This window comes from Mustela nigripes, chromosome 13 (assembly GCF_022355385.1).
Source record: "Mustela nigripes isolate SB6536 chromosome 13, MUSNIG.SB6536, whole genome shotgun sequence".
Classification (NCBI taxonomy): Eukaryota; Metazoa; Chordata; class Mammalia; order Carnivora; family Mustelidae; genus Mustela; species Mustela nigripes.
Window position 1 is genome coordinate 5,656,741 of NC_081569.1, and position 21,363 is coordinate 5,678,103.

General features: G+C 40.4%; 1 protein-coding gene across 1 annotated transcript in view; it reads left to right on the top strand.

Annotated features, from left to right (window-relative positions):
- Positions 1-21,363, top strand: part of AP3S2 (adaptor related protein complex 3 subunit sigma 2) — a 52,132-nt gene that overhangs the window by 3,340 nt on the left and 27,429 nt on the right. Inside the window, exons 2-4 of the mRNA XM_059371577.1 lie at positions 2,200-2,291; positions 2,660-2,771; positions 17,084-17,155. Of these exons, the coding sequence (XP_059227560.1) occupies positions 2,200-2,291; positions 2,660-2,771; positions 17,084-17,155 (276 nt within the window). The remainder of the gene's footprint in view (positions 1-2,199; positions 2,292-2,659; positions 2,772-17,083; positions 17,156-21,363) is intronic.

Consider the following 21,363-nt stretch of genomic DNA (forward strand, 5'->3'; position numbering starts at 1 on the left):
TTCCTCATATCAGGGAGATCATATGATAGTTGTCTTTCTCTGCTTGACTTATTTCGCTAAGCATGATACGCTCTAGTTCCATAGTTTGGAAGATGTTTTTATCAGGTTAAAAAAGTGCTGATAACTAGCATGTTTTATATTTCCAAGAACACAGAGTTAATCGTTTACAGCATCCTGGCATCAGCGAGCTAGCTTTGTGACTTTAAATGGAAACCAGGAAAATAGTGACTGATTGATTCAGACTTACAATGGCTAGTGATTAGCAGGTTTTCTGTTTTCTTTTTTCTTTTTTTAAGGTTTTATTTACTAGTTTTATAGGGATAGTGAGAATACAAGCTGGGGAGTGGCAGGCAGAGGGAGAACCAGTCTCCGGATCAGGGACCCCCACTACGGGACTCGATCCCAGGACTCTAGAATCATGACCTGAGCTGAAGGCAGATTCTGAACCAGCTGAACCACCCTGGCGCCTCTTTGGTAGTATTCAGTAAATACTGAGGAGCCACTGTTTATCCATGTTGAGTCAAAGTCATGAAAAATAATTTCTCCACAATGACATTTTCCCTGTTTTTTTTTTTTTGTCTTTATTTAAATAACCATTTCAAACTTTAATTCAATGGTTTAGAAAGAAGGGATTAACATTACTTGAATCTATTTTCTGACTCTTAGGGCAAATCCAATCTGAAAGTTTCCTTAAGCTTTGCTACTCAAAGTAGGATTCGCCAGACCAGCAGCATTGGTATCATTGGGAAGCTTGTTAGAAGTGTACTCTCAGGATACACCCCAAACCTACTAAATCAGAACCTGTATTTTAATAACATTCCCAGGTGATTGATTGCACATTGAGATGTGAGAGCATTGGTCTAGAGATTTCAGTTACTTTTGTGTTAATGATCAGTTTCTTCCTCCTATCATCCTTCTCTCTCTTTGTTTAAAGATTTATTTATTTATTTGAGAGAGTGGGGTGGGGGTGCAGAGAGAATCTGAGGCCGACTTCTGGCTGGGCACACAGCTCGTGGCGGGGCTCAGTCCCATGACCCCGAGATCATACCCTGAGCTGAAAATAAGAGTCAGAGGCTTAACTGACTGAGCCACCCGGGTGCCCCTCATCATCTTTTTTTTCCCTTCTTTTGTTACCCATACTTATTATGAACCTCCTCTGTAAACAGAAATCCGTGTGAGTCATCAAGAGGTGTCTTTACAGTTGAGCTTTCTCCTCTATGGTAGTGGAAAAAAAAAGTATAACTGTTCAAAATTCTAATCTGTAAATAGAACTTTTTCTGTCAGTAATACTTCATTGGTGAGTAACTCCCCATTTTCAGTGTAATACCGTATTACCAGTATAGAAGACAGAAAATTCAGTTTTTAAAAACATGATTATACGATTTAATCTTGCCCTCCTTGAGGGGTTAGACCCATTGATATTTGTTATTTACCTCAGCGTAGATATTTTCTAGGGGAAGGCAAAATATTCAGGACTGGGCCTTCTAGTTATTCTTTGACCTTTTATGAGACTTTGTCAGTTCTCCTTTACTTGGTTTTTATTTTTTAAAGATTTTATTGATTCGGGGCACCTGGGTAGCTTAGTCAGTTGTATCTGCCTTTGAGCTCGGGTCGTGATCCCAGGATCCTGGGATGAGTCCTGCATCAGGCTCCTTGATCAGTGGGGAGTCTGCTTCTCTGCCCCTCCCCTCAACTTATTTTCTCTCTCTCTCTTTCTCAAAATCTTTAAAGATTTTATGTATTTGAGAGAGTGTGTGCAAGTGGGGGAAGGGGCTGAAGGAGAGAGAATCTCAAGCAGAGCCCATTGTGGGGCTCAATTTCATGACCCCGAGATCATGAGCTGAAACCAAGAGTCATGCCAAACCGACTGAGCCACTCAGGCACCCCACTCCTTTCCTTGGTTATTAACCATAAGGAAGTATGGGCTTACCTATCAAGACAATAATGGTTAGTGACTTGATGTCCAGGGAAATATACCCTAGCTTAATTCCTGTAACTGAGTCTTACCCATTTTCCATAGATTCCCCTTTTATTTTTCCTTTACTCATCACTTTTATTTTTTCTGGAAACCAGTACCAAATGTTCAGATCTTTACTGCTTGGAAGCACATCTATCCCTGTTCATCCCCGTCTGTGGAATGTAATTTGTCAGACCGCCTTCCCCTGCTACTGATTCACTTTTATTTCTTTTACTCCATAGCCAGAAGAAATTCAACAGCAGATTGTTCGAGAGACCTTCCATCTAGTTCTCAAGCGAGATGACAACATCTGTAACTTCTTGGAAGGTGGAAGGTAAATGATGGGCTTCAGCTTTCTGCCTGTGTATCCACTGTTGGGTGCCCTTGAGGTAGTACTCAGGTGTCAGGTGGGTACCTGTGCTGCTGAGGAAGAGACCCAATTCTGTTTGGAAGCTCTTGAATGGTTGTGCTTCAGATATTACTCATTTAGGTGTTTGGTTCTTGGGAGGATGACAGGAGAAAAGGTGAGCTAAAGTGCTTTAGGCACCTCTGCCACACTTGGTTGCTGTTCCCGTGGTAGAAGTGGCCTGTTGTTTGGCCTGGCCTCCCCTTTCTGTTGCATACCGTTCTCATTCTTTGTCATAGGGTTTCTCTTGGATATGTTTAAGACATAGCCATGTAAGTGTTTCCCATCTTCTGCAGTTTGATCGGTGGCTCTGACTACAAGCTGATCTACCGGCACTATGCCACACTCTACTTTGTGTTCTGTGTGGATTCGTCAGAGAGCGAACTTGGAATCTTGGACCTCATCCAGGTATGTGTAGTCAGCTAATGATGGCGGCCACCAAAGAGAATTTGCACTGGATTTTTGAGTCACTATCCTGTAGATCTTGTTGTCAGTCTTTTTACTGATACTGGTGAGAGTTGCCAGATGTCCACCATATGGTGCACTAAGAAAGCTCCTGGCAACCCATAAAAACTCCTGGAGCTTTTGGATTCACTGGTTTCTATCCAGCTCTCTCTCTGCCCTTGGTTTTCACGTATGATTCTGATACCATTTCCCCCTCCACCACCACCTAGCAGTTAACTCAGTTCTCTGTGGGCAGTGGCCAGGTGACCCACAAATTTAACTCAGTCCTGACACTATCTACCTGAAGATAAAGACCCGTCACAAATCCGGGTTGGTGTCACCTGTGCTTCCGAGTGACTCGCTATGTATCGGAGGTTCCCATGACTTCCTCTTTGGGTTTAATTTGCTAGAGTGGTTCACAGAACTCTCTAGTAGAAGAACATGGTACTTACTAGATTACCTGCTTACTCTAAAAGGATAGAAGAGATTTATAGGACAAAGAATAGGGAAAGGGCTTCCATGCCCTTTCTAGTCAGGCCACTCTCCAAAGTCCACCAACATGGAAGCTCTCCAAATACTGGCTTGTTGGGTTTTTCTGGAGATCAGGGGTAAGACTGAAAGTTCCAGTCCTCCAGTTGCATGGTTGGTTCCCGTAGCAACCAGTCCTCATCTTTAGGTGCCTTCTAAAAGTCACCTTATTAACATAAACAGGTCACGTTTATCATTTAGGACATTCCAAATTCCTTTATCACTTAGGAGCTCTATGCCAGAAACAGCGATGAATACCAAATATTTTCTTATTATAAATTATAGTATCATACCATGTTTTGAAATTTTTTTCATCTGTTAAACCAAGTGACATTTAAGAATTCATACTTTTGGGGCGCCTGGGTGGCTCGGTGGGTTAAGGCCTCTGCCTCCGGCTCGGGTCATGATCTCAGGGTCCTGGGATCGAGTCCCACGTTGGGCTTTCTGCTCAGCAGGGAGCCTGCTTCTCCGTCTCTCTCTGCCTTCCTCTCTGCCTACTTGTGATCTCTGTCTGTCAAATAAATAAATAAATAAATAAATCTTTAAAAAAAAAAAAAAGAATTCATACTTTTTATTTTCACTTGTAATTCTAGCCTAAGACAGAGACTTAATATTTTAGTTAGTCTGTGCAATCTTAACATAGGTAAACATGATTTCTTTTTTAGGATTTTTGTAAATTAAAATAGATTACAGATCAATCAATTGAATTTTTTTTTAAGATTTTATTTAATTATTTGACAGAGATAACAAGTAGGCAGAGAGGCAGGCAGAGAGACCTTAGCTGAAGGCAGAGGCTTTAACCCACTGAGCCACCCAGGTGCCCCTGATTGATTATTTTTAAAAAGATTTTTATTTATCTATTTGAGAGAGAGAGTGTGTGTATGGAGAGAGAGAACACCAGCCAGGGCTGGGGGTTCAAGGGAGGCAAAGGGAGAAGCAGGCTCCCTACTAGGCAGGGAGCTTGACGCAGGGCCCCGTTCTATGACACTGGGCCTATGACCTGACCCAAAGGCAGACGCTTAACTGACTGAGCCACCCAGATGTCCTGTGGGTTACAGATTCTTTTCATCGTCTTTGGGAAAACTGAGCTGTGTAGGGACTTTAACTTGGGAACCGTTAATTTAGTGTAATTCTGTTATTTTAGATTTTTTTCTTAGAAATAACTTCTTCATCCAACATGGGGCTCAAACTCAACCTCGAGAGTGAGAGTTGCATGCTCTACCAACTGAGCCAGCAACTGGCCCTAATTCCATCACTTTATATGTGAAATTTTAGGTATGCTTCCTTTAAGTGACTTGAATAAAGCACTGAAATAGAAGTTTGCACTGAAACCTAATTAACAATTACAGAGAACTAGAACTCTCTGGCTACAAATTTTTACATTCAGAAAATGATTTAAGATGAGTAATTTAAAAACTCCTACATTATATTCACATATTGTACATAACAGTATAAGTTATCTAAGAAAAATTGTCTCTAAGATAAGATTTAAAAAGCTTTCTTAAAACATTGGAGTCAGATTGGACATTGAGAGTCAATGTGCATAACAGAAAGAGCTTAAGATCTAGAATCAAAAAACCTACATTTGAGTCAGATCTACCATGAATTTAGAAGTAATAGATTATAGGATTCAATTGTGACATTGTATTTTATAGTATGGTAAACTATAGAATGCTATAAAAATAGGCATATAATAAGTGTTTTAGAAAAAAAAGGAAATAGTGATAATGTAGTTTAAAAATTGAGATGCAGTTATTGGGAGTATCTATATTGGCAAGATAAAAAGAAATTAACTCTACAATGTAATGGACATTTATTAAATAGTAAGCATTGGATTTGGGAAGATAGATAAAATGTAGAAATAACAGGAACTAAAGGGTTTGATCCTTGAAAAGACAGCGAAATCAATAAATAGTTGGCCTAATATATTGAGGGTAAAAGTCAGAAAATATCAACTTGTTTTTAGAAGATGATATACATAGTTGTATTCCTAATGTATTTGAAATAGCTGACTTCAAAATGTAAATACTCAAATTAGTTCAACAACAAGGCACTTAATCCAGTATCAGGATGAAAATTTGAAAGGGTTTAAAAAACCTGACTCCGTGATAGATTCATTAGAATTTTTAAGTGTTGAAGTACAATAAAACCTCTTATTGCATAAGATATTTTTTTCTTTCTTTTTCTTTTTTTAATGAACGCAGATTTTGGGGCACCTGGGTGGCTCAGTTATTTGGTGTCTGCCTTTGGCTCAGGTCATGATCGCAGAGTCCTGGGATTGGGCCCCACATCAGGCTCCCTGCTCAGCGGGAAGTCTGCTTCTCCCTCTCCCACTCTCCCTGCTTGTGTTCACTCTTGCTGTCTCTCTCTCTGTCAAATAAATAAAATCTTAAAAAAAATTTTTTTTAATCTTAGATTTTTAAACTTTTCTTTTATTTTCTTTTTTAAAGATTTTATTTATTTGAGAGAGAGAAAGAGAGCACTGAGTTGGTGGGGAGAGGGTCAGAGGGAGAAGCTCTGCTGAGCAGGGAGCACAGTGTGGGACTTGATCCCAGAATACCAGGATCATGACCTGAGCTGAAGGCAGTCGCTTATCCACCTGAGACACCCAGAGCTCCACGTAAGGTATTTCTTAAACTAAGAATTTAAAAAATGACACTATTTAAGTGTATTTTACTGTGTAAATTTGTTAGTAATCCAAAAGCCTCTCAAAAGAAATGTTACTTGAAACAGTGTATTAGTTTTGGTACAGAATTACTAAAGAAGATCTTAGCCAATAATCACTTGTAGCAAGAAGTCAGAAGACCTGGCTCTTGTTTCTGTCTGTCCTAATAATAAACAGTGTGGTCTTAAATCATTTTATGCTTTTTTTGGCTTAAGGGTTTTTGTTTTCTGTTTCGGCTCTTCTCTGTGTTTGTGTGTTTCAGTTTACAAGTTTACAAGTTGATCGCTTCTCGGCCTTTTGGCTAAGATCGGGTTTACAAGTTTACAAGTTCTTTTCTAGCTCTGAAATTTCTCTTTCCGGAATACTTCATAGTAGAAGAAATATTCATTGTGTCCAAATTGTCTTTATTCTAAGGATGCCAGTTAGTTTAATAAGGGAAAGTTCTTTGACTCTCCTACAGCAATAAGAAAGATAGTGGAGACTGATAGAGTTGCATCAGAGAGAAATGATTATCCAAATTTTATTCCCCAAATGCTCTTGAATTGGAATAGGAAGCATTTTTGCTTGATTTTTAGTGCACATTTATTTATTTATCATAAACTGTTGTTGAAGAGATAATACATACACATTGTTCAAAATTCAGAAGGCAAACCAAGAGTATATAGTGAAAAGTATTTTTCTCCTTCTTTTCTCCAGTATGTAGGTTATTTTTCTCAGAGCAGCAAATTTTAGTTTTATTTATTTTTTCCCCCAAGATTTTATTTATTTATTTTTATAGAAAGCTTTTTATTTTTTTAAAAAAGATTTTACTTATTTATTTTGAGAGAGAGTATGTGAGCAAGGGGAGGGGCAGGGGGGTAGATAGAGAAAAATCCCAAGCAGACTCCCTGCTGAGCACAGAACCCATTGCAGGGCTTAATCTCACAACCCTGACATCAGGACCTGAGCTGAAACCAAGAACTGGCTGCTTAATGGACTGAGCCATCCAGTTGCCACTTTATTTACTTATTTATTTATTTATTCTGCATCCTGAACCCACTGGGCTCAAACTTATCCTGGAACCCAGAGTCACACACTCTACTGACTGAGCCAGCCATGCACCCCAGCAAATTTTAGTTTTAAAACCAAGAGCCAGTGTTACCTCAGGAGAAAAATTTACAGTCATTCATGAAAACAAGGATCTCTCTTATTGTTTACTCTAATTTGAGTAAACATTTGTAATGAATGATTAAAAAGGAAAGAAACAAGTTACATGATAAAGGAAGAGAGAACTAAGTTTCACTATAGTATGGCCTGACTATATACCTGGCAACCCTGGGAAAAACAGCAAGCATTATAATAATAAGTAATGGATGATATGAGCAAAATGGTAAACTATGAGATGAATCCATCAAAATTGAGTTTTTCGTTTCATGAAAATACTTAGAAAAACCATAATTTAAAAAAACCCTCACAGTAGTGACATAGGATATTGAGTGTTTGGCAATTAACTTGGTATGGAATACTTGACAATTCCAATAGAATTATGAAATCTTAAAGGAAAAAACAAAGGAATAGTTCAAATAAATGGAGCTACAAGTGCTTTCCTTGTTGGGAAAGATAATAGAGTAATTAACAAATTAAGTGGGAAACCAATTATAATTCCATCAGGAAATGTTACAGAACTTGTTGAAGGGAAAATTTATCGGAAAAAATGAATGACCAAGAAATGCAAAAGTATGTTTTGAGGGAAAAAGCTCAGTTAATGGGGGATTGCCTTTCCTAGGGTTGCAGATGAATAAATAAAATCTTAAAAAAAAAAAATTGGGGCGCCTGGGTGGCTCAGTGGGTTAAGCCGCTGCCTTCGGCTCAGGTCATGGTCTCGGGGTCTTGGGATCGAGTCCCGCATTGGGCTCTCTGCTCAGCAGGGAGCCTGCTTCCCTTCCCCCTCTCTCTGCCTGCCTCTCTGCCTACTGTGATCTCTCTCTGTCAAATAAATAAATAAAATCTTAAAAAAAAAAAGTCAATCTTCTAAAAAATAATAATAATAATAATAATAATTGTATTTATTGTGAAACATGTATATACAAAAAAAAATCTGTTAAACTTGGCAATATAGTTTCAAGATGCTAGTAAAATGAAGCTATCACTCAGATTAAGAAACAGTATATTACTAGTTCCATAAAGCTTGTATATACTGTTCCTTACTTCCATCCACTCATTCATTGCATCCCTCCTCAGACTTTTGTGTTGGTCATTCCTTTGCTTCTCTTTATTGTTACCATGTGATGTATATTCCCTAATTGGTATTTATCTTAGTTTGGGATATCTGAGTGGCAAGTACAAAAATCAGCTGTATAAGGAAGGGGTAACTTGCCACTTTTGTTGAATTTATTTATTTATTTGACAGAGAGAAATCACAAGTAGGCAGAGAGGCAGGCAGAGAGAGAGGAGGAAGCAGGCTCCCTGCTGAGCAGAGAGCCCGATGTGGGGCTCGATCCCAGGACCCTGAGATCACGACCTGAGCCGAAGGCAGAGTCTTAACCCACTGAGCCACCCAGGGGCCCCTAGAATGCTTTTGCGTAAGTTCTTTTCCTCGTGAGCTCTTCAGATGACTCTTTTTATCATTCATGACTCAGCTCAAATGTGGATCTTCTGAGACTTTCATGAAGTAACCCCCGTCCCATCGTCCTGCTCATTTCCTTCAGGGCACTTAGGACAATAGAAAAGATCTTATTTATATGCCTTATTCTTCCCACACCTGGAACATAAGCCTGGCGAGAGCACAACTTGTTGACTGAGGTAGTCCCAGGGTAGAATGGTATGTGTCTAGCATGTGATAGCCACTCACTAAGGTCAGTTGAATAACCATAATTTAGTCTTTGTTTTTACTCATCATTCTGTCTCACTGAGTTGTGTTTCTCTTTCTGCATGAGTTGCACACTGTCTTACTGTTTTTTTTTTTTAAAGATTTTATTTTATTTATTTGACAGAGATGACAAGCAGGCAGAGAGGCAGGCAGAGAGAGAGGAGGAAGCAGGCTCCCTGCTGAGCAGAGAGCCTGATGCGGGGCTTGATCCCAGGACTCTGAGATCATGACCTGAGCCGAAGGCAGCGAAGGCAGCAGCTTAACCCACTGAGCCAACCAGGCGCCCCTGTCTTACTGTTTTTAATGTAGGTTCAGATACTCGGTAAGACCAGTTACTCCCCGTGGGTGCAATTCTTTTTAAATATATTCTCTGATATTTATAATTTATAACCGTCTGTTCAGCTGTTACATTCTTGAATAATTTGTAATGGTCCCAAAAGTCTCTGTTGGATTTATGCTTAGAAATGAATTAAAAACCACATTTTCTTCCATTTATTAATTTCTTCTTTCAGATCTTACGTGCAAGTTTTGTTGTTTTTTTTTTTTTTTTTTTTTCCAAAGAAGGTCCTAATATACATACAAATTTTAGAATTGTTTGTGTTCTAGTTCTGTGAAAATGCTGTTGGTGTTTGATGAGGATTGCATTAAGTGTGTGGATTTCTTTGGGTGGTATGGCCATTTTAACAGTATTTGTTCTCCTGAGAAAACCTTTTTTATCACCATGACCACCCAGTTCATCTGCGCTGGATTAGGTAGAAAATAGCCAGATAGTCTACAGAACATCTGTATAACATTTCTTTCATGTTTCAAGAGATGAAAATAACTGTAAGAAGTTAAGTATAAAAGTACCCAGGATGACATAAATAATCCATGTATGAAATTTTATCCCACCTGCAGCTTTTATTTATTTAAAAATTAGAATTCATGGAATAAAAATTTTTCTTGGAAAGTTTAATGGAAGGAGGTTTAGCCTGATTACAACAGTAATACTAGTGTCACTGATTTGATTTTTATAAAAATGATTTTCTCCCAGCCTTATTGAGATATAATTGATGGATATAGTGTTGTGCAGGTTTAAAGTGTACAGTCTGTTGTTTTGATACACTTATATATTGCAAAATGATTACCACTGAGCATTGGCTAATGCCTGTTATTGCGTCACATAGTTACTACTTTTTTTGTAATAAGGATCTTATTTTTCAATAAATTAAAGTCAGTGTGATACCCACGCAAGCTGGAATGCTAGCCCTCCTGTGAACAAGCACCTGACCTCAGAACAAGAAGTTTTTAAAGTCCAGAACATTAGAAGTGTGATCTTTTTCAAAGTGAATCCATTACAATCTTGCCATTTCATACTAGATTTCCAAATACAGTTGACCCTTGAACTGTGCTAGGTCCACGTATACATGGATATTTTTCAATAAATACAGTGCAGTACTATATATTTTCCTTATGATCTCCTTAATAACATATTTCCTTTAGCTTACTTTATTGTAATAGTACAGTGTATAATACATATAACGTGCAAAATGTGTGTTGACTGTGTTATTGGTAAGGCTTCCAGCTACCAGCTGTAGGCTATTAGTAGTTAAGTTTGGGGGGAGTCAAGTTATAGATGGATTTTGGATTATGTGGGAAGTGGAGTAGGGTCAGCATTCCTAATCCCCATGTTCTATAGTCAACCTTACTTCTTCCTGTTGCTTAGGCTTGGGACTTCCTTCATCATCAGCTCAGCTCTCTCCAACTTCATCTTCACTTAACAATATCATTTACTTTTCTAAATTGGATGTTTTGGTTCTTATTTTCAAAATTCAGCTTAACTCTGTATTTAAGCAGGCATGGAATCATCCCCTTCTCTCTTGCCTTGCTACAGTGCCTTCTTTTTTTTCCCTTGTTCAGCAGGTTTCACTGGATTCACAACTGCAGGCTTGTAATAGCTAGGTAAGACCATTCTCGTCTCTGAAAAATATTAATTTGGGCTAACATCTGAGCCATAGCTGTCTTAGGTGTCAGAGTAGTCCCCCTTAATGCACGGCTTCACTTTCCGTGCTTCAGTTACCAGCTCAGCCAAGACCCAGAGGCATGTCCTCCTTCTGACTTATCAGAGGGTCAGTAGTAGCCTGATGCTACGTTGCAGTGCGTTCATCACTGACCTCACTTCATCTCACCATCAGGCATGTTCTCATCTTGTCATCACAAGAAGGGTGGTACAGAACAGTAAGATATTGAGAGAGAGAGAGAGACCACATTATGTAACTTTTAATTACAATATATTGTTATAATTGTTGTAGTTTTTTTATTGTTAATCTCTTAGTAGGCCTCATAAACTAAACCATCATAGGTGTGTGCATATAGGACATAGTCTCTACAGGGTTAAGTACTACCCATGGTTTTAGCACCCACAGGGGTCTAGGGGTGCACCACCATGGACAAGGGGAGCTCGCTGCACTGCCTACAGAGCCACAGCATTGAGAACAGAGCCTCCCATACCTGTGGTTAATTCTTGTTTTTGTTTTAAGCAGTTTCCTTTTCTTGCTCTTTTAATTTCTAGCCTCTGCCCTTTCCAGCTCCCTAGCTAAAGCTTTTTGTGCACTCGTTGCTATTTCTGTCTCTGAAGAGAGGTAGACTAGGAGTCTGAGTTAAACTTCTGTTAACTCTTCTTGGTTTTTCCATTGTCTTCTCTATATCTTGACATCTCCTCTAGCGTTGCTCCTGCTTCTACCCCTATACCTGTTGGTGAGCAGGAACCAGATCTGATCCACAGTGTTTCCCCTGCTTCTGGATCATGGTTTCTTCCTCTCTCTGCTTCTGGATTATGACTTCTGTATCTGTTCCTGGATTGAGACATTTCCACTCCTTGCTTCTACTGTAATGATGCCTTTAATGAGACTTCGGTCTTGAATGACTTCTGCCTCTCAGTGACTTAATTTCTTTGTGTTTGTGTCTGTCCTCACCATTTTCAGATATATTTAATCTCTCCTTTACTTTATAAGAAGAATGTTCTTTGTCAATATGTTTCTCAAATTTGTATTTCTTAGAGGATTTATTTTTAGATACATATCTTATTATTTTGCTCTCTGCATCTGTAGCTTCTTTATTTTTTTCATACATTAGCATACTCTGCTTCTTCTCTGGCTCCTGCATTTTCTTCCTACATTATCTGACTTTCATGTTCTTTTGATCTTGATCATGATCTCAAATGATGATATTTTGAGGCTCTAGGAGAAACATACATCTGACTGCTCTTTTTTTAATCTTTATCTGGGGATAGCTTTTCTGGAGCTATTTCATCTCATTCTGTTTTATTGGTCTATTTGAGAATCCAGTTATTACTGACTAAATTGCATCCCCTCAAATTTATATGGTGAGGCCTTAACCCCCACTTTGCCTATATTTAGAGATGGGTGCTTTTAAGGACGTTATTATGGTTAAATGAGTTTATAAGCGTGGTGCTCTGATCCCAAACAACTTGTGTTCTTATAAGACAGGAAGAGATACTATAGATTTCTGTCTTTCCACGTGCACAAACCAAAGAAATTCTCATCACCATCAAAGACACAGCAAGAAGGTGGCTGACTGTGAGCTAGGAGGAGAGCCCTCATCAGAACCAGTCCTGCCAGACCTCGATCTGGGATTACTGGCTTCCAACACTAAGAAAATAAATTTTTGTTGTTTAAGTCACACAGCCTGTGCTATTTTGTTATGTCAGCTCAAGGCAGCTAATACGCTAATCTTAATTTCATTAACCCTCTCTAGTAAAAACAACCCCTTGGCACAGTGATGCTGAGAAATAATGGTCTCCCTTTCCTCACATATGCTCTGGGCATCTTACTCCAGAGTCCTAGCTGCTGGGGCAGCACTTTTAACAATACCAGCCACCCAGAAGCTTCCCACAGACTGAATCCATTCCCATGAGAGACCTGAGAGGCGCAAAGGGGCTTTGCCATTGCTTTTTTAGTTTGTTTTTTACACTTAGTAACACCTGTAAGGTATTTTATGTCTGTTTTGGGATAGGTAACTACCTTTAATTTTTCCCCCTGAAGGAAAGCCGTTTGTCCCAACACTGTCAACCAGTGCATCTTTCCCCCACCAACTCAAAATATCACCTTTGTCAAAATTGTATTTTCTTGGGGTGCCAGAGTGACTCAGTCAGTTAAGCATCTGCCTTGGGCTTAGGTCATGATCTCAGGGCCTCTGGTTGGCAGGGAGTCCTCTTCTCCCTCTGTAATCTCCCCCCCCCCCAATAACTAAAAAAAAACCTTAAAAAAATTTGTATTTTCTTGGCATGAGAAGCCCCATGTACAATGAAGTGCCCCCACCTTGTAGGACAGGGAAGAGGAGGAGGCTTGCATGGTAGAGGGAGAGGAGGAGGATTTGGGAATGCCAACCGCTGGAGGCTACACGAATATGACACAGGGTGTGGGAGCTCTAGGCATGGAGGCAGCCTGGCGACAGTAGGCTGCAGTGACTTTTCCACAGACTGTTAGGGCTTTCATGGTTTTGGTCTTCCTAGAGTGCATCTAAAAGTATTACACACAAAATCAGCTTCTTAATTTTCTTAAGTTTCAAAACCCAGAGTGCCTGTGATGTGTCCCATCCTTCATTGGGCTTACCAGCAGTGGCTTTTCAGCATAGCTTGTCTGAAATACTTAAGACTGCAGAATTCAAGACGGTGGTAGATTTTATCATGATTTGCTTTTGAATTTAGTTTATTGAGGTTCACAATAAGTGGAAAATAATTTCAGATAATTCATTTTGTTTAGAATTGCATAGAATTCTAGAGCCAGCTTTGTTTAGCATTAAAGCAAAAGCCCACCTTTACTTGTTTATGGAAGGTATTGCTATAAGAGATAGATAAGATGCATTTAATCTACATTTGTATTAATTTATGGCAGGTTTTGTATGAATTTTAACCTTTTAACAAATTTCCAAAAGTGGATTATGCCTTTGATAATAATTAAAATGATTTATCACATCTGGTAGGGGGAGAAGAATATATTTTCTTATACACATGTATATGTTTCAGCATTTTATTTATTTATCTATTATTTATTTATTAAAGATCTTATTTATTAGAGAGCGAACACGAGCAGGGGGAGAGGCAGAGACAGGGGGAGAAGCAGACTCCCTACTGAGTAGGGAGCCCAACTTGGGGGTCAGTCCCAGGACCCTGGAACTGTAACCCAAACTGAAGATAGACTCTTAACCAACTGAGCCACCCAGGCACCCTGTTTAAGTATTTTATATCCTGTCCATCAATCCATATTTTATTTCTATCTTAGTATTTTACTATTTTATTTATTTATTTTTTATTTTGCTTATTTATTTGATAGAGATCACCAGTAGGCAGAGAGGCAGGCAGAGAGATGGGGGGAAGCAGGCTTCCAGGTGAGCAGAGAGTCTGAGGCAGGGCCCAGAGCCCTGGATCACGACCTGAGCTGAGACAGAGGCTCTAACCCACTGAGCCACCCAGGCGCCCCTGTATTTTACTATTTTATTTATTTATTTTTTAAAAGATTTTATTTTATTTATTTGAAAGACAGAGACCACAAGTAGGCAAAGAGGCAGGCGGGGGCGGGGGGGGGGGGAGCAGGCTTCTTGCTGAGCAGAGAACCCGATGTGGGGCTTGATCCCAGGACCCTGAGATCATGACCTGAGCCGAAGGCAGAGGGTTAACCCACTGAGCCACCCAGGCGCCCCTATTTTTCTATTTTAATGACCAGGGCTTTGCAATGAATTTTGATGTCTAGTCAAATGTTTTTCTAAACATTCTTGGCAGAGTATTTTCACGGTTTATTTTCTGTTAAGAATTTTGACTTTGTCAGTTTCTTCTTTTTTTTTTTAAGTCCTATTGGGAACTTCCACACTTCTAAGTTAATTTTTTTTCCTCTAAAACTAGAGGACACACCGACACAGACACACAAGGACAGAACAGGAGAGTAAACAATAGCAAGGAACTTTTGAACGGAGGAAAGAATATGGTAATTGACTTGGCAAGTCCAGGGAAGCCACATCCTGGGCCAGCAGTAGAGAAGGCTGACAGCCAAGCTGTTACACTGCGAAGAAGCCTCACGAGGCACAGAGCTGGCAGCACAGCCGCTGGGTGTGGCGCAGAGTGGGCAGGGAAAGCTGCCTGAGCTCCCGTTAGATCCCTAAGTCCTTGCCCCACTTCCGGGTCTCTGCTTTGGGGGACACCAAACATGGTTGATGGTACACAGCTGGAGGATCAGATGAATGTGTGCCTTGTGAATGTTGTATACTGACTTCCTAGCCTTTTGCCGCCACTCAGCTCCCAAATTTCAGATAGCTAGTCTTTCCGTCTTCAGGCTGCAGGTTGTAAAATCTCTCTTGAGAAATCGGAGCAGTCTGAGGGGAAGGAATAAAAAGGCCTAAAGGGATGAAGGGGAGGGTCCCCAGCAGACAGCTAGGGTTGCAGAGCTTCCAGTGAGCCTTTGATTCTTACAAATAAAAAAAACAAACAAACAAGGATAATCAGTAATCTGAGGAAAGCCTGTAACATGGAATGTGGAGACTAAAGTGAACAAACCGTAAAAAGCAATGTAGAGGAAGTAGAGACCATAAAAGGAAGGAGAATGATAAAACAAACAAACCCCTATCTTTAAGCTTCTGGGAAGTAAAATTTAAAAAAACTAAATAAGAAAGTTGGAACAAAATATTCTCTTAGAAATTAAAGACCGGAGAGAAAACTGGAAGGGAAAGGATCAGAAAATGACGAGGTCTAGTACCTTAGTAGAAGCAGCTCCAAAAAGAAAGATTAGGAACAGGAAAAGGGGGAAATTCTCAACTAAAGTATATGATAAAATTTTTCGAAACTGAGGGAATTGGGTTGCTAGATGGTAAGGGCTCACTGAGTACCCAGCACAGGGATTGAAAATAAAGTCCTATGCAAGTATGTTACCTCTACAGAAAAATGTTCCCCCCCCCGGTAAAAATGTAAAGAGTTATGGATAGTGCTGTTGTGAAATTACGATATGTGTCTTTTGGCATATGCATATATATATATGCATTTCTGTTGGGTATGTACATAGGTGTAGAATTGCTGATACAATAAAATAAGAATAAATAATAAGTAAATAAATAATATAAATAATGTCAAAGAGTTTTCCAAATGTGCTAGAAATAGGATTTCCATTTCTATTTTTTTAAAAGATTTTACTTATTTATTTGACAGAGAGACAGCAAGAGAGGGAACACAAGCAGGGAAAGCAGGAGAGAAGCAGGCTTCCCATTGAGCAGGGAGCCGGACTCAGGGTTTGATCCCGGGACCTTGGGATCATGACCTGAGCTGAAGGCAGATGCTTAACTGACTGAGCCACCAAGGCAGCCCCATTTCTCTTAGTTTAGAGCTAGTCAGAAGCTAACAACTCAGATGTCCCATCTGTAGGAGAATGCATAAATATTTCTGTGAAATACTATGCAGCAGTGAATATGAACAAGCTTTTATGACATGGAGTAACACGGAGGAATTCACCAGCACTGTTGAATGAAAGAAGTCAGACGAGAGAGTCCATGTTGTATGTTGACACCTGTGTAAATTCACAGACAGGCAGAACCAAACTGTGATGATAGGAATCAGGATGGTGGCTACCTTTGGAGGGGGATTTTGTCTGAAGGCGCATAAAGAGAGCATCTAGGAGCTGGGAGTATTCCATTGCAATATCTGGATGGTGGTTGGCTACGTGATAGGTTCATTCTGAAAATTCATTAAGCTGGACTCTTATCATTTGTATACTTTCCTGTTTAAATGTTATATAAGTTAAAAACAAAGTTGTGAGTATGTTAAGTGATTCATGGAAAAGTGTTTTGAAGTTAATGTTAATTGGAATTAACAGAACAAAACTATGATAACACTGTAATAGTAAAAACTTTTTGAGTGTGTATACACAAAGGCCTGCGGAAAGGACTGCAAGCAGGTGGTATTTCAGTTTGTTATTTTTCTGTGAAAATTAGCACCTTATAGAGGGGGAAAGAAAACCCCATGTGTCTGCCGCTGGTTGTATTGCTATACTAAAAACAAGATTGTTTTGTCCTTGACTGTGCCCCTTAAATTGGGGTAGGTAGGGTGATTGCCTAAAGCTGGTAGTTTTTTGGTTTGTTTTGAGATTTATCATAAGGTAAGTAGTATTGTGACTGCCCCCCTGTGCTTTCAAATGTGACATTTATGAAGATGTGAATATGTTCCTGTTTCTTGATCTGTTTTTCCTTGTTTCCTAGGTTTTTGTGGAGACCCTGGATAAGTGTTTTGAAAATGTTTGTGAATTGGATTTGATCTTCCATATGGATAAGGTACCTTCTCTCCCTAACCAGGGTTACTAGAAAACTAAAAGCCTAGGTTATTTCTATCTGCCTCTACACCTTTATGTTCTTTTTGTGGCTTTTTACTCTGGGAGTAGTCCCAGATGTTGTGTTTCACTTAATAACTGAAGTTTAATAGTTTTGGGAGCGTTTTGCTAAGATCTGTTACCAGTTTTAACACACACATGAGATTACTCGGCCTATGTCATCGTTCATGTTTTTATAGACATACTTTTTTTCTTGGTAGAGAGCAGTGATGTCACTATGATGCTTGACTGCCACATTAGTGGAGTGAGAAGTTGTTTTATGTTGATTGTAAAATGAGTTCCCTTGGCATAATCCGGTGACAGTGAAGCTTTGGAAGAATCATGATGTAGGGTCTTTGACCTAGCTAGTAAAGGTTATAATTTTCCCAAAGAGGAACAGAGTGACTCAGACATTTATAACATCGTTCGAGGTCAGGTGGTATTCTGTAGGGAAGCAGACTGTTGGGCAGAATTGAAGTACAAAGTACACGTTCTCAGATTTGTGCTGCTGGCATCACTTTGACATGGCCTCTTGTCCCCCTGTGCCAAGTTAAAGGTGGGAGATAGCCAGCAAGGGGATAGGACCTGCCACATGTATTTTATCCAGCTGGGCTCATGCCGTGTCCAGTGCTATTGACCTTGGACAGGTTCCTCGTTTCCTTCAACTGGTTTTTACCGTGTCCCATGGCCCTTGGAGAAAGCGAATGATTTTTTAGGAGACTACAACTCATTGCTAAGCCATAATCCTTTTTACTCTATTTTCATCTCAACGAGGTAGTTGTTTTTAGATCCATCATCGCTAGCATTGCTGTCTGGAGGACTTTCTTGTCATTTTTCAGGAGGATCTTCCGTCTCCGTTAACCCTCCTGAGATGTGGATGACTGTCTCCGGGCGAGTGCAGTGAGTGCATTCTTAAGGTTGGATGTTGGAGTGAGTGACGTTTTCTCTCTAACAGCTAGCTTAGTGCTGAGACTCCCTGAGCAGCCTGGTACAAGAGAATCACAGAAGCCCATTCTTGCCAGATATACTTCCCTTGGAGCTCCCCAGTAGGCTCAAGGCAGAGCTCACTGGTGCTTTTGAGGAGGTCACTCTCCCTTTCCATGTGAAAGAATCTTAGAAACTTCAGAGACCTCTTCACCTCCTCTTTGCAAGCATTTAGAGTTGCTTTGAGCTTGTCAATTGTTCAAGGTGCTGTCTTGTAATTTCCTTTAAGGAGAGCCATAGGTCAAACCCAGTGTCCCTCTCTGCCAGTGGGCGTGGCTTTAAAAGGAAATAAAAAGCCAACAAAATGTTGTTCTTTCTCCTGTGTCTTATCTTTAAGTAAGTTCCATAAAATAGTTTGCTGCTGCTGCAGATTCCTTTCACAGTTTATAACCTGTCTATTTTTAGTTGCTCATGTGACATCAGGAAATTAGCCTCCAGATTCCCTGAGATCTTTGGAAAGTGATGGCGCAAGGAGCCAGGGCCTCACCCGGCTCACCTTTATAGTGTGGAAGGTGTCTTTCAGCAGGTGACTTTTTTTAGTTCCACCTCAGGCTTGTCCTTGCCCTCACATAGAACTCGCATAGGTTGCTAATTCAGGCTTACCTTCTAGGGCTAGGTAGGCAAAGGACCTGTCAGAAGACAATAGGAATGTCACCTTGAACTCCATCCTTCTGGACTGAAGAAACCTCTCTATCCTAAGTCTGCTTACCTCCTCGCCCTCCCTTTCTTCCTGGCTTAAAGAAAAGTGTGTTTCATCCCATGTGGAGAGCCAGATCCCTTCCTGTCTCTCCCCACCATACACCACAGTGACTCGGAGCTGTCTGTATCTGTTCCTTCTCCTGGGGCCGCTGTCTCTCACAGAACCCACCTGTTCCCTTGCTTCTGCCGTCCTTTTAACTGGTGTCTCATCTCCAGTCTTGCATTTAAGGTGAACATCTTGAGTGCGTGAGTGATTCACATCCAGTCTTGCATTTCTGCTTCATCTGTTCCCTTTTTGGAGCCCTGTCTCCTGGTTTTCATTCTCACCCAAAAGGCACTATAATTTCCTAATCCTGTTTGCCAGTATCACCTTCTGGATGGTTTCTGCAGCATTCAGTGCTACCGATTCTTCATGAAGTACTGCCTTCGTAGTCCTTTTTCCACCGGTGCTTCTGTTACACAGAACCCTTTCGGCTCTTACTCTCTTCCCACTTCTGTCTCTAACTTACGTCGTCAGTCATCTCTTAACTCACTCTTCTCGCACTCCTGTTTCTAGCCTAGATCTCATCCTGTTGTCTTATTTAAATTATCCGTCTGGGTCATTCCCAAACTTGTCATTTCTAGTCCAGGATGGCCTGAGTCCCATGCCTGTATTTCCCGTTGCTGGAGGCATTTCTCCCTCCTCTCATTCCAGCATCTCACTTCTTCCCGCCACTTCTTATCCAGAGCCAGGTTTGGCCTTGTCTCCTGAAAACCGTTTCTTCCTCCAGCCTCCCTTTTCCACTGGTGCAGCCACCATCCTCTGGCGAGTGCACTCAAAACCTCAAAACTTTGCCTCCCGCTTCTTTGCTAGGAATAGCCAGTCACTTGCTAAAACCTGTCATTTCTCTCCGTAGACTCCTTAAATCTATTCTTAATATTCACCAGTTATTAACATTTGTACACTTGCTTTTACATCTCTCTATATGCATATATGGTTTTCTTCTCGACCCATCCGAGTTCGTTGCAGATGTCATGACCTCTCATCCCTAAATACTTTAGCAGACATCTCCTGAGAGCAAGGACATTGTCTTATATGTTGTGCATAATTCTGTAATTAATGCAATAAATTAACCACAGCATAATTAACATAGTTGAAGTCTAACATCAAAAAATACTATTTTTCAAAATATAGTTTGTATTTAAATTTCCTCCCTTCCCCCACTAATGTCATTTTTTTTTTTTTAATTTATTTATTTGACACAGAGAGAGAGAGAGATCATAAGTAGGCAGAGTGGCAGGCAGAGAGAGAGGAGGAAGCAGGCCTCCGGCTGAGCAGAGAGCCCAATGTGGGGCTCGATCCCAGGACTCTGAGATTATGACCTGGTCTGAAGGCAGAGGCTTATCCCACTGAGCCACCCAGGCACCCCTAATGTCATTTATATTTTTAACACCGATTCCAACTATGGGTCAAGCACTGTCTTTACTTATGGTGCCTCTTGATTTCAGTTGTGTCTGTCAGGTTTTCTAACCTTACTTCTTCTTCCTTCTTGTTGATCCTGCAGGTGGGAATTATTTATATCTATATATCTTTTTTTTTTTTTAAAGATTATTTATTTATTTATTTATTTGACAGACAGAGATCACAAGCAGGCAGAGAGGTAGGCAGAGTGAGAGGAGAGAAGCAGGCTCGCCACCGAGCAGAGAGCCCGATGCGGGGCTCGATCCCAGGACCCTGGGATCATGACCTGAGCTGAAGGCAGAGGCTTTAATCCACTGAGCCACCCAGGCACCCCTATTTTTTTTTTTTTAATTTATTATCCCCCCCTCCCCAAAGCCCGCATTAGACTATCTGCTCCCTTGAACACAGACCAGTTTTGGTCCTGTTATCAAGCCTTGACCCCCTGGCCAGGCATTCGAGGCTGTCTACAGTTGTCCCTATTCTATCTTGGCCTTGTTTACCATTTCTTCTTGCCAGATACCTCTGCTACAGCTTGACTGGACCAGTCTTAGTCACGTTGTAATTCCTGCTCAGAGCCTCTGCCTGAATTGCCTTTCACATCTTTTTGTAACTGAATCCAGCCTGTCATTCAGGCTCAGCTCGAATCCTACTGTCCTAAAGCTTGTCCTCATCACCCTGGGCTATGATGATCTCTATGGACCATGTAGAGTGCTATTTCTGGCCATATGTTACTTAGTTTATATAAGCTTGTGTGTTTTCCATGCTTGATTAGATTATCCTTATCTTTGTGTTTGCCCTGTCTCCCTCACCAATTCCAGCATGGTACCTGAGTGAGGTTAATCTTCACGGTGAGCGTTCCAAGGATTGCCATCTACCTAGACTCATTAGGTTGTTCATGGTTTAAGCTGCTACAGGCTGGGTGAAGTCTAATTTCACAGTCTCTGGAGTAGTCTTCAATCCAGACTGTGCCGTTTAGAACTTATTTTGCCTGGGGCATTTGATTCCCTTTTGCTTTCAGAGATACCCAAATAGCTCAATGTCATGACTAA